Genomic DNA, 14499 nt, shown 5'->3' on the forward strand with positions numbered 1-14499 from the left:
AGGTGTCGGCCAGAGGATCCCGAGACCTTGCCACAAACCTCTGAACCTTCTGGTTGAGATGAGAGGCCAACAAGTCCACATCAGGAGTCCCCCACTGGAGACACAGTTGATGAAACACCTTCAGGTGAAGAGACCATTCGCCCGGATTCAGTGCCTGCCGACTGAGGTAGTCCGCCTGCCAATTTTCCACCCTGGAATGTGCACACCAGAGAGAGCTGGAACAAAGAATTCTGCCCACCTTAGAATGCCCACCTTAGAATGACGGCCACTTCTCTTGCTGCCAGGGCACTTTTGTGCCCTTGGTGATGGACATATGCCACAGCCACGGCGTTGTCCGATTGAACCCTTATCAGGCGCCCACGCAGACGATCCGTCCACCAGAACAGGCAAAGCCTGATCGCTCAAATCTCCAGGACATTGATAGGCAGACTGGACTCCTTCAGAGTCCAAGCCCCTTGAGCCCAATTTGTGCCCGAGACACCTCCCCACATGGACAGGCTGGCTTCCGTGGTAACCAGCATCCAGTACAGGGGGAGAAAGGATTTTCCCTGTGGAAGCACCGGGAGCACCGGGAGCGAATCCACCATATCAAGGACCCTCAACAGGATCAGATTGTCTAGGGACTGTGGATTCTTGTCCCATTTGGCAGAGGTCTGGTCTGGTATGGAACTGAGCAAACGGAACCTGCCTCGAAGGTTGAGACCCTCAATCTCAGCACTTGCACTCAGCAAAAAAACCCGGGCTGAGGCTGAATCCAGAGTCAGGCCCAGGTAGTCCAGTTTGTTGGACGGAGTCAGAGCTGATTTCTGAAAATTCAGTGTCCAGCAAAACTCTTGCAAGGCTCACACAGTGATGTCCAAATTGACTTTTAAGACAGTCGGAGACTCTGCGCGCAGAAGGAGATTGCCCAGGTACCCCAGTGCCGTGATCCCCCCGAGCTAACACTGGGGTAAAACTTTTGTGAACACCCGAGGAGCTGAGGCGAGACCAAAAGGGTAACGCCACGAATTGATAGTGCTCCTCGCCCACAGCAAAGTGAAGAAAATGCTGGTGCCCGACATATATTGGTATATGAAGGTAAGTGTCCTTGATATCCATAGAGGCCAATAAATCCCCTTGACGAAGAGATGCCACTACCGTGCGAATGGACTCCATCTGAAATTTCTGAACCTGCACACAGCAGTTCAGGGCCTTGAGATCTAAGATTGGATGGACCTTGCCTTCCTTCCTGGGGAACAGTAAATAGGTTTGACTAAAACCCCTGAAAACTTTCCGACTCTGGAACTGGTACAATGACTCCTTGTGATAGCAGATCCTGTACCGCCCCGAGAAGGCATTGCAGACAAAAAAAAAGGGAAAGGACGCAAGTTGGAAGGGAAGAACCTTGCTGGAGGCAAGGACCGAAACTCGATCTTTTAGCCAGACCAAATCAACTTGTGGACCCATTTTGTCTTGAATGAAAGAGGTCCACGGGTCTGGAAAGAAGCGAAGATGTCCCCCCACCCCAGATACAGGTGAGGGCGCCCCTTCAGGCAGAGGTAGACTTGTCTGCGGGATGAGCAGAATCTGCTTTTGACTTACCAGACCAGGGTCTCTTAGAACCTCCCGCAAAGTTACGGGCGGATTTTGATCCTTGTCCTGTGATCCTGTGGGCCGAAAGGGCCATTTTTGAGCCGAGAAGAAAGGACCACGCTTGCGACTAGGCTCTTTGTTCTTGGTGACCTGTGGAAGCAGTGTACTCTTACCTCCAGTAAGATCTTTAATGATATTTTCCATAGAAGCTCCATACAGGCGGTCTCCTACAAAGGGGAGATAGGTCAGCACCTTTTTGGAAGCCTGGTCCGCAGGCCAGCATTTCAGCCAAATCATACAGCAAAGAGTCACAGTTTCACAGACACTTTGCAGGCTAAAGGAGCCACATCCGGAAAGGCATCACAGATATTCTGTAACCCCTGTACCAACTGATCCACCAACTCCGTCAGCTCAGGAGGATGCTGACCCTCTTCCAAATCCTGGCGCAGAAGCTTTGCCCATTTTGTTAAGGTCTGGGAGACCAAGGTTACGGCCTCAAAGTTGAACCAGCCTAGGTAAAAAGGTATCGGACCAGAGACTAAGCTCTCTTGTCCACTGGCTCTTTAAAGGATGGAGAGTCCTCCACCAGCAGTAGTGTGGCTTTATTTAACCTGGAAACCTGAGAATCCACCACCGGCGGAACTGTCAGTTTCTTTAAAAGGGACTCTTCAAAAGGATACTTCCTAGCGAAACGCTTTGGTATCCCGACCAAGCGTTTTGGGAAACCCCACTGACTTGCGACAATATCGTCGAAATTGGTGGGAAAGGGGAACATCTTCGTCACCTTGGAAGGTCTGCGGGTACCAAATTGCACCGACGCAGCCGACCCAGCATTGGCTGAGTCTTCCAATTTTAAAGTTTCCCGCACTAATACAATCAGTGCTTCCACAATCGCCTTTTCATGCGTGGCTGTAGAGGAAGAGGATTCATCCTCACTGTCAGAGCACTCAGGGTGTGTGGACGCAGACCCAGTGGGTTGACTTGCATCTGCAGCGGTGAAATCAACCTCAGAATCTGAGGAGGCAGAGAATGCAGGTGAAGGCAGGAATGCGCTTTTTGCTAGGCCTATTTTGAAGGGCCATGTCAACTTTGGACACCAGTGACTGCTGGACACCAGTGACTGCTACAGACCCAGAGGGTCCCGTAGTTTCTGAGAGTGGGTCAGGTGGCGACACATGTTCCAGGGACTCCATAGTTAAACTGGGGACCGCCAGCAAAATCTGTAAAAATCCCTGTAAAATTCCCCCCCCCCCACTGCTGTACCATTGACACCACAGGTCCCAGCGCACACCCAAAACACTGCTATAGCAGAAAGAGAGAGCATTGCTCACCCACAGGGAATCACCATCACCAACTCAGGAGGGACGCAGGGTGCCAAACTGCAAGCTGTGCGGCGATCAGAGAGGTAAAGGAAGCGCAGGCACTGCCACTAGAGGCCCACCGCCGAATCACCGCTCCAGAGTCTACAAGAAAATGGCTGCCAGATTGAAATCAATGGGAAACTACCAAAACATGGCCGCCGAGCTACACAAACATGGCCGCCAACATCATTAGGAATCATCCATGGCAAAAAGCCCGCGCGGCCCCTGGAAGACCCACAGGACCACAAAATGCATGCAGCCAGCAAGGGGGACCCTGGCAGGGACCCCACTAGGATCATCACTCCAGTTGCGCCCTCTCCCCCACCAGCCCCATTACGGCTGAATATCCCCATTACATGTAAATGGTATGGCCACCCCGAGGGGGGGACTGAGGGGGGAGCTGGTGAAAGAGACAGGGCAGAGGGAGACCCTAATAGTGAAGAGGAGTGCCGTTTGGGAAGGAAGGACACAAGGGGGGGCCTACCAACCTGGGGAGGGGCCTGCATCCACCCCAAGCATTCACCAGAGGGAAGGGGGGACACTACTCACCACACCTTGGAACCAGGCGGGCACCACTCCGGGCAGACCACCACACAATCTTGGAATGGGGGTGCTGAGGGCCAAAGGTATGCTGCGACTCAGGTCGTGGCCAGGGCTAAGACGTTTAACTCACCGGCCAGCCCCCGTCCAGTGGGGCTATGTCGCAGCCGACCTAGCGCAGAGCTGAGGTCAGATTGCACTCGCTGCCTGGACTGAGAAGACCATAGGGATCTAGGATATTCAGTGCATTGCCCTGTCCACCAGTTGATTGTAGTTCTCACTGGAACAGACTTGATTGTAGTTCAGAAAATAATAAAATAACAATTTTTTGTATAAATAAGAAAAATGCTAGGACCAGAGATCATAGCAAGGAACTAGGTCCTTACTTCTGACTAGGCAGAAAAAAACTGAAGTCCTACAGCAGGAAGTGGGAGTACACCCCCTAGGACGGCCCTATTGGCGTAGTAAATTTTTTTCCACCTAGTGTCCTATTCCTATGGAGAGCAGCAAAACCCAAGGGTCAAAGAAGATATGGAGCTGTGTCCGTTAATGAACGAAAGATAAATAATGGTGGTTGTAAGATAGAATTCTGGGCAAAATAATGGTTACCTGCCACTGTGGTGTACCACAGGTCAAAAACCAGTGTAAAAGGTGATTCTACCAGCTGGAATGGGAGCAGCTGCAAAGTCGGCTATTTTGCCAAGCTGGTAGTAGGATACTTGGCATAGAGGTGATTTGGGAACATCTTTTTTTCTATTCCAACATCAGAAAAATTACAAAAAACCCACACTGCTGAGCTCTGTGGGGATAGCAGAGGCCTCTAATTCCGCCAACTCATAGCCAGTTTGTGGGGCTAAAGTGAGCTAAGCAGAAGAGGTTGAGTAAAAGAGCACAATGGCAGCACTTGTAGCCAACTGGCTGATTTGTACCTGGGAGCAGTAAGAAGAGAATGGATTTGTAGCCACTTCATTACTTTATGTGCAACAAGCCAGTAGCGAGGTGAAAACCCCCTAGCTCCCTAGAGCCTCTCCTTGTGCCATAGTTTTATTGCAAGAAGAATAGGTGAAGGAGGAAGGGGAGGAGTATAAGATGGAGGAGGAGGGGCAGGAGGAGAAAGAGGTGAAAGAGGAGAAGGAGGTGGAGTAGGTGGGAGAAGTGGACACATTAGAAATATTCAGATTAGCACCTACTATCTCCATGTAGCAGCACTGCTACCTCTACTTTTAGGCTTGTCTGCCCTTTTTTTTTTTTGGATGGTCCTTATTTCGGGAAGGGCTGGCAGCCTATATCCCCTGGCTGCAGAATTTTCCCCCTCTTTTCGCTGCATTTGGCTTTTCTTCCTATATTGTGGAAAAGCAGGCAGCCTGTGGCCATAGGCTTTTCTGCTACAGCTATGTCTCCAGTAATAAAATAAATATTAATAAGAAATCTAGCTGGCTGCTGAGTGCCTGGAAGGAGAAAGTTAATACTGGCGGAGTAGAGGAATTTCAAATGTTAAAAAAAAAAAAAAAGGAAATCTCCACTGAATTATATAGGGAATGGGTTGCATTGCAAAAAATTTGGACAGTAAGGTTCAGATTTAGCTTTTCTTGCAGTAGGCATTAGCTGCCATCGAGAGCTAGCCACTTACTGTGCAATCATTTTGGCTATTATCTCTCAAATAAAAAAATTCAAGATAAAATCTGTTTTGTCTCTCCCTCTTATTTTGCAGCCCAACCAATCGGTTTACATTCTATCCAGCCACTGAAGAATATTTATGGCTTTTGTCTCTCAGATAATACAGTCTAATTTTTCTTGCATTTGGGAGCAAATGGAATAGGGTGTGTGGAACATGGGATTGTGGATTTGATGTGTTTTTACAATTTTTTGAACCTTTAAGGCAATGCAGAGTTGTTGTGTGAAAAAAGAAGCTCACAAACTATACTATTAAACTGTTGTGCCCCCTCCACCCCTCCCCCCATTGACTTCAGTGGGATTCTCTGCTAAGTTTGAGGATTCCAATCAGGATTCAGCTACCCCCACCTCAACCTCATGAATTGAACCTGTGCAGATTTGCTCATCCCTAGTTATTTTATTGTTGCTTATGTCAAATGTTCATACACGGATGTTAATTATTACATTTATTCTGGTTTTATAGTGTGGCTTTGCACTCATATGTGTAGATAAACCACTTGTGGGTACAGAAATAAACTTTCATTTTGTCTTCCCTATGTATGGTGCAGTCAGAAGGGCAGGTGTCTGCCCCAGAGGAGGAGGAAGAATTACATTTTATGTCATGCTAGTTCATAGTGAATATTGGCCCACATGACACAGATGCCATCCCTTACCCCCTTCTCATAGTATACACCTAAAGAGGTACCCATTTAGACTTCCAATATGGGAGCACAGAGACTGTCTATTTCTGGGCTGTTTTTAAATACAAATTTCTTTTTAAGGGCCAGAGGCCACAAAAAAAAATATTTTAGTAATTGGTGAACGCTGGTAAGTGTGGAATCAATTACTAGAATTTCATCTGGCAAGGGGTCTCTAGCTGTGAGATCATTTGGTTGGAGTTCCCACCTTCAATTGTCTCATTCTACGTGGAGAAATTATAGAGCTTACCTGGGGGCAAGTTAGAAGGGAACATTTTTTTCTGTGGATATAAAGAAGGTGACTGATTCTAGAACAAATGTCCTCTAAGCTATGTTTTGAACCAGTGGATGGTTCTTGGACCCCAGTTTGTCAAGTTGGCCCACAGAACACCACTTGTTCAGTAGGAAAAGTAGCGGTCTTTATCAGCAGTATACAGAATTGATTTTTATCTGCCTTTCCTTTTATCAAATAAGTATTAATGGAAAAAGCTGAACGGATTGTGCAATATCTGATTATGATTTTTGGTAAACTAGATTGCTTCCTTTATAAAATGGTCTACAGTGCAATGACAATTTGCAAAATGCTATAGGAAGCTCATAGCTGCCAATTACATCTCAGTTTACTATAGTCAGATATAGGATTCACTATTTAATTTGCTACAATTTAAACATAGTCAATAAATACATCTTATTTTATAACTATTACCGTGAGCAATAATAATATGCAAAATAGTACAATTCATTGTAGCCAATTCGATTAGGTTTTGTAGCACAAGATACCTTATTATTTTTTACCTGCTTGTGAAGACTAGCCAACATAGTTATCTATTGAGGGGAAAAACACAATATTGGTAATCCAGTGTTTTAATATTTTTTATGTTGCAAGAAAATAATTTTAATTTAGTAAATGGCATTATTTTTGTTTTCCATAGATATCCCAAGAAGCATCAGCCTTACAGAGAAAGAGCTGAGGGAAGCACAGTCTCTTAGTGATAACAATTCCTCCCAGTTGAGTCCAACAGGAAGTTGTTCTAGGGGGGCTCAACTTTTTCACCGCCGACGTCAAAAAATTAAAGCTTTTGAGGAACAGAAGCTTGCCAGACAAGCTCAGTTACGGATCACCAAGGACCCACAGCTTAACCAAGTTCAGTATGGTGCAAGGCTTTCACAGTCTATGAGAGAGGAATCTCTTTCTGGCTTTGGAAAACCAAAACGTTTCAGCAATATGGAAGAGCCCTCTGCTGACCATGGGAGCACGGGGGAAACAGATGATGTATGGGTAGATGAGGTTAAAGAAGCTGATTATCTACCTATAGATAAACGAGCTCCTTCTCCTAGTGCTTCAGTGGAAGACCATCAAGAACCTTTAAGTGTATGCCTGAAGGAAACTTTGGTTGTAACCAATTCTCGCATAAATGGTTTGAATACTGACAACAGGCAAGAGACAGAAACACCTGTTTTGAAAGAGCAAAATAGCACTTCAAACACACAATATTGTGAAGTACATCTTACTCTGTCCAAACCAGCATCTGTGGCTAACAGAACAGCTAAGCCTTTTGGAGGTCAGTTACCTGTTAAAAGAAATGTTTCCTCATCAGAAAAAAGTCCTACCATTGATCTCCCTCCCCCACCTACGTATGCTGAAACTCTATCAAGCCCCCCTCCAGTCTCCCGTGTTCGTTCTCCTCCTTCTTATTCAGCACTATATCCCTCTGAACCTCAGCATGTTATCCCTGTCCAACAAGTAATAAACCATGGAGAGATAAGACTTACACCTCAACCAAAAACTGGCGTTTTAGACTCCATCTCAGCACGTCGGGGGCCTAGAAAGTCCATGTTCACCTTCATTGAAAAAGCAAAGGTGGCCCCTAATCCCGAACTTCTGTCTATGGTGCAAAATTCAGATGATCGTCGAAAGCATAGGGAGCATGGAAGTGTAACTACTGAGGATGAGTCATTTATTCTTGGAGCTGAAGCTTCCAATTTCGAAAATATTAAGTCACCTAATGCAACACACAATACAGAAAGCTCTGATACAGTTGTAGACTGGGCAACTAGTCTTAGGTCTCCTGGCGTCAGAACAAAGCCACCACCTGTAACAATACAGCAAGCTCTAACTGAAGATAAAGGGAAAGGTGCAGAATTGTTTGCCCGGAGGCAATCCAGAATGGAACGTTTTGTGATTGAGTCTCCTGACACTGTCCGGTCACCATCTCCTACCATGTCACTGCCACCTTCTTGGAAGTATGCTATGAATGCCAGGACTCCACCTTCTCCACTCAGTCACCTGCCTAAAAACAACCAAAGATCACCTATGCCTCCCTCCACTATGCAAACCCCCAATTCTGCCTCAGAGAGTGTGCAGTCTCAAAAGGAACTTGAAATATCTAAACGTCAGCCATACCAACTTCAGCCTTCTCTGTTCATTCTCTCACCAACAAAAGATCCTGTGAGCTCACTTCCCAGAGGAGCACCTCCTCCCAAACCCATGGTGTTTGAAACCCATCGGATAACCAGACAGTCTTCCTGCCCATCCTCTTCTTTGGTTCCTTCACCCACAGTCTATTCTCCACCGTACTTCCAGTCAGTCCGATCACCTTCTTCTGCAATGTCACCACCTCCTGCTGCTGACACTTCCACCAACTTTGGAAGAATTACTCCAACCAACTCGGCCTCCCCGATTTCACCAGTTCCTTTTTTAAACACCAGAGTGTCATCTCCACGAAACAAAACTGTTGTGCAAGCTCCTCGGCCAGCATTTTCTGCTAAAAACGCAGGATTGGAGTCACAGGTGTGGAAACCCTCTCCATATTACAAATAGTATCTTCCAATATTTTTAATATATAGTTTATGGTTATGACAGATAATAATACAGGAACTAAGATCAGGTCATATTTTACTATAGCCTTAGCAAAATGTATTCTCTTAAAAATCCAGCTAGACTTTTAAACTGTGAATTATTAATAAATCATTCAAATAGAAACATTGATCAGGAAAAGTAGATCAGATCACTAAAATGAATATTTCTTTAATGACTTTCTACCTTCTTCTCTCTGCTTGGATTTCTGAAGTTCTGCAACTCAAGCCTTCATCTTTTAATTCCTCTATGCAATCTTCTGGACAAGTTCTTTTGCCTTTGACACTTTTGCTTGATCTTTCTTGATTTCCTTTTTCATAATGTGCTATAGATACAAAATATTATTGTGCCTTCTGCTTATGTCTCTGCTTCTTCTTTGTGTCATGATTTTCCTTGTAGGTAGGCTATAGATACATTTAGGATTTCAAGAGCAATATCAGGAATTAATTACCGATTAGTCTAGCTACTTTACTTTGTTAAATGCTGATGGGGTTTTGTTTACTTTTGTCATTTTTACTGGGTTGCCCTAGTAAGTGTCTAAAAGAAGAACTGTCTGTTGTTCACAGCAGTCTAGTCATATTTTTTTTTTTCTCAGGGCAGAATGAAAAAGAAGAAATCGATTGCTATAGTCAGTAAAGAAACATTTCTCAGATAGTTTGAGAGATGAAGCCCTATAATGCCAGTTAGCAGAGAAGTAGAGAAGATAGACAGTATTGATTGGGTCTTGAATATTTAATTTTCCCCAGGATATATTCTGATGTTGGAGTAAGAGCCCCGTGAATAAGATTACGCTATATTTTCACAGTGAAACAATATCTGGCTCTAAAGCAAACTCCAGATATAAGTCTCCCAATAACATTCATTCTGCTATTATATGTACTTTGTATGAAAGTTTATTTGAACAGCAAAGCCCTCAAACACCACTCCTGTTTTGGGGCAAGGATAAGCAAAGGTGAAGATTTCCAACCCAATCAATAATCTTTACTCTTGAGACGTTTCTGTGGATGTTTGTTTCTCATATACATTCAAGTCATTTTCCAAAATGGCTAAAATGAATGTGTTAACAATCATAAAACATCCTATGCATGAATAGTGGCGGTGGGAAGAAGAACCCACCCACAGACCTATAATGTCAGGGCACCTATCTAAGACTGTTCTTCCCTTTATTAATTTATTTACTGTGTGCCCACATTACCCTTATACCCTTACCTAGTGCAAGGTATAAGACAGCATAGCACATAGTAACCTCATTATCTGAATAGGAAAGTCAAAGTTTTTAGTGTGGGATATGGTGGGGTCTATACTGAAATTTTGTTCCATCTGTGTGCCCCTATTAAGGTCTATGAGTTTGGTAAAAAAAGAAAAATGTTATAAACATGGAGACTGCTATTACAAACTTGAAATTCCACTTCCTGGGCTGTTATCATAACCCTCTGGCTTTAATACTTTAAGTTATTGAACTGGAATAGCTATGTACTGGTCTGGGATAATGACTTCTGATTTCAATTAGACTTTCCTGATGATATGAATAGTTGTTCAAGGTTGGAGACTAAAGCTCCGTACACACGCACAGATTGTTGGCCGTAAATTGTCGGCCAATGTCCCATCGGCCGATTGTAGTCTTGTTAGTATGATGCTTCCGACAACCAACAGCGAATTTTCGGCCGAAAAAAATCTGGTGTACATGCTATAAAATTTTTGTTGGCCAACAACAGAACGGCCGATTGTTCCTCAGTCAGTACAGATTTCGGCAGACAAAAATCAGATGAGCAAGACTGGGCATGCTCAGAGAAGAAAAAACACACGGAAAGTCAACCATCACATGACATCACTTCTGAAGTTGGTTTTTGTTGGCCAACAAAAGTCCAGTGCAAGTCTAGAGCACATTTCAACCAACACAACAACACTGGACAAAAGACAGCCGATCGGTCGGCCAACAATCTGTGCGTGTGTACGAGGCTTTAAAAAGCATTGAAGAGAAAAAGGGGGAGGGGGGATGAGAGAACCTCATGGATCAGTGGGGTCTCTCGCCCCCTCAAATAATTTGGGACTTTGTAGGCATCTAGCACATGCTGATCTCAGTGGGAATAAACATATCAATCACTTAAGAAAAATAATAACATTTATTTGACACGAGCATACAAAAATGCAAAAATAGACATGTGTTCAGTAAAACATGGTATAAACATGCACATAAATAGTAAGACATACTCCTATACCACTGGAACCCTAATGCCTCATAATCCAAGGCAATTCATATGGATATGTTGCAGATCATGGTCACTCCACTGTCATCTGGTCACTTGTAAAATTTGTATGCAACATTCCACAATCAACGTTAAACTATGGTTTTCAGATTACCTAATTCCTAGTCTGCTATTTTGTGGAAAAAGGGTTTCAAACTATGCCCATTGGAGTGCCTTTGCAGTCATTTTGTGTACCTCCGAGGACCAACCCATTCTTATTATGCACACCCATCGTCATTCAGCAAAAAATAATAACTCCAATCCTACTTAAAAAAGCAACCGTAGCAAATGTTTTATCTTTGAGTTAAGTAGAATGGGGAAGGTTTGGAATCTCTTTCACATTTTAGTGCTGCCTGTGCCCCTGTTTGGGAAGATTTTCAATACTTCCTGCCTCAGTAATGGTGGCCAGTGGGACAGAACATTAAGGCATATATGTGCAATCAGGGCACATACAGAAAATAAAAACTACATTTTTTTTTATTATAGAGTAGGGAAAGCTAGAACCAGGGCCAGAAAGAAGCAAAGGCAGATAAAACAAATCCCCTGAAGTGGGACACTTTCCTGCCACTGCATTACTGGGCCATCTCCTGCGCTGTGTAGGAATGAGCTGTCAAACTGATAGTTAGCCCTGCAGCCTACTCAGGGAGACCATGGCTCTCCCTGTATAAACAGTGGCACTCTCTAAAGTCAGTGTGAAAATCACTCACTCTGTATCATGATAAACAGAGCACGGTGCCAGGCCGGTCAGAGAGAACGGATAATTACACAGGGAGAGTCATGTTCTCTCTATGTAATCAGCATGTTTGATAGCTGCTATTGTAGCTTCATTCAAAGATTTCTGTTATATGCGTAAAATAGGTTTTAACAACATTTTAGCACCTTATTAACCCTAAGCGAACCCTAATACGTTTTTTTTTTTATTAACTCCTTTATTCCCTTTTTTTAATTGTTTTGTATGTAGACTTTTTAAATTTGCGTTGCTTTGTGTTTGTAGCACTATCTTAAAAAAGTGCTTTGTACCAGAATCGTGATTCTAGTGCCTTTCTAAACAGGACAAAACACAGAATAAAATTTGTAGTTAAATTTTAGTCAACCCCAATTATTTTATCAATGCCTTCATTCCATTCCCTTAGCATTTTTACTATTTGCTTATAAAAGTTAGTTTTTGTAATGGCAAAAATTAACTGTCATATAGACCTTGCTTCAATACCTAGAGAGTCACTGACCCAGAACACATATACAGTACATCTGGATTAAGCAGCTGTAATAGCTGCATGCATAATTTAAAGCAGAACTTTTCATTTTGGATAGAGTAAAGGAGAGGTACAGGTTTTTTCCATTTGGGAGATTTTCCTTCACTTCCTGTCCCATAGCCAAAACAGGAGATGAAAGGGAAAGCCCTCCAAAGCAAAGAAATCCTTGGTTGTCACAAGGGTTAACAGAACTGGTGTCCCCATATTTCACCTATACCACTGTTGTGGTGACAACTTAAAATTTGGGATTTTCTTTCACTTTCGGTGATAACAGTAAACATGACAAATAAAGAGGGTGAATCTCCCAAATGGGGGTACAGACGGTAATAAAATAAATGACTGGTGTTCTAATCCCTCTCCACTCTGTCAATAACTAAAGAGAAAGTTTTGGCTTTAGTTATATTTTAAGTCCGTAACTCATTGCTAAACCAATGATGAACATGACAGCCCCAGAGCATAAAAATGTAAAATAGGTCAGAAATTACAGCCTTCTACTCTGATCGATTTTTATTCTGTTTCATTCATTTTTATTGGGTATAGAAGAGGATAATAACAAGCATACCCACTCAGTGGCTAAAACATCTGATAAGGATAACAGACAGTAAGGATACATTGCCAAACCTATGTATATTTAAACTTACAGGGCCTAAGGTAACGTGTTATTTAAGGGCCTCTCATGAACTTAAAATCATAGGTCTGGGATCCAGACCATTGTTTGGGCCTGTAGGTCCAGACAGAAAGCAAGGGGAAGGGAGGTGGGGGAAAGGGAAGGTTATAGTGAAAACTGGTATGGCTAAAGAAACCTCAGGGTATGGAAGAGATTAAGAAAGGAGATTGGGGGGCCAGAAATGAGGGAAGCAGTGAACGACTGGTTAGGGTTGAGTTACCAGCAAGGATATGTAAGAGTATATCCCTCTCTGATTCAGGTTCAGAAGCCTAACAAGTGGACTATAGGTAACTCGGGCTAAAATAATTAAAAGATGAAAAGGTATAGATAAGCCATGGATCCTATATTTTAGGTTTCTATAGTTTGAAGACATTTAGATTGTGCATTATTTAGAATCCTGGATAATTTCTTATTAACCAGCATCATTGTCATGCAGTCTATGACTTCTTGAAAATGGACTATGGACTTCTTCCAGGCTTTGGCTATCATTTGTTTAGTCGCAAGGAATAAATATGTAACTAATTTCTATTGGTTTGAAAAAAGGCCCAGGATTGTATGGTGTGGAAGTGCTTTCCTTGCGTCTTTTGTAACACTTATATAAAGCAGAGTTTAACCACTTCAGCCCTGGAAGGTTTACCCCCCTTCATGACCAGGCCATTTTTTGCAATGCGGCACTGCGTTATTTTAACTGACAATTGCGTGGATGTGCAATGCTGAACCCAAATAAAATATATGTCCTTTTTTTCCCCACAAATAGAGATTTCTTTTGGTGGTATTTGATCACCTCTGCGGGTTTTATTCTTTGCGCTATAAACAAAAAAAGACCAACAATTTTGAAAAAACAACCAATATTTTTTACTTTATGCTAAAAAACATACCCAATAAAGAAATGTAAAAAATCAAATGTATTCATCAATTTAGGCCAATATGTATTCTGCTACATATTTTTGGGAAAAATAATCCCAATAAGTGTATATTGATTGGTTTGCGCAAAAGTTAAAGTGTCTACAAACTATAGGATATTTTTATGGAATTTTTATTTTTTTTTAGTAATAATGGTGGCGATCAGTGATTATTAGCGGGACTGTGACATTGCAGCGGACAAATTGGACACCTAACTGACACTCTTTTGGGAACCAGTGATACTAATACAGTGGTCAGTGCTAAAAAAAAAGCATTGTCACTGTCCTAATGACACTGGCAGGGAAGGGGTTAACATCAGGGGCAATCAAAGGGTTAAGTGTGCTCCTAGGGAGTGCTTTCTAACTGTGTGGGAGGTGGCTTAACTGGAGGAAGACAGAGATCTGTGTTTCTGCTTAGCAGAAACACAAGATCTCCATCTTCCTCTCTGACAGAACGGCGGTCTGCCTTGTTTTTCATAGTCAGACCGCCGTTCTGCCTCTCCTTTGAACAATCGCACACCCCAGACCCTGTGCACTAAATCACGCAGGAGGGCCGCTTTGCCACAGTATATCTGCGTGGGGGGGTCCATAAGAGGTTAAAGGAGGCCAAAGCATATATGTTCAAAGACTTATTTTGCTGATAGATTTCCAAAAACAATATCGTTACATAGTTTGCAAACTAAATCCAGCTCAACTAATAGAAAAGTAAATAAATATAGTAAATACATTGAAAAAAAAAACAGAAGCCAA

General features: G+C 43.0%; 1 protein-coding gene across 1 annotated transcript in view; it reads left to right on the forward strand.

Moving 5' to 3' along the window:
• Window positions 1-14499, forward strand: part of SYNPO (synaptopodin) — a 179846-nt gene that overhangs the window by 145479 nt on the left and 19868 nt on the right. Inside the window, exon 3 of the mRNA XM_082254538.1 lies at window positions 6757-8615. Coding sequence (XP_082110664.1) covers window positions 6757-8615 — 1859 coding nt within the window. The remainder of the gene's footprint in view (window positions 1-6756; window positions 8616-14499) is intronic.

This window comes from Pelophylax lessonae (genome assembly GCF_965119305.1).
Source record: "Pelophylax lessonae genome assembly, chromosome: 4".
Taxonomy (NCBI): Eukaryota; Metazoa; Chordata; class Amphibia; order Anura; family Ranidae; genus Pelophylax; species Pelophylax lessonae.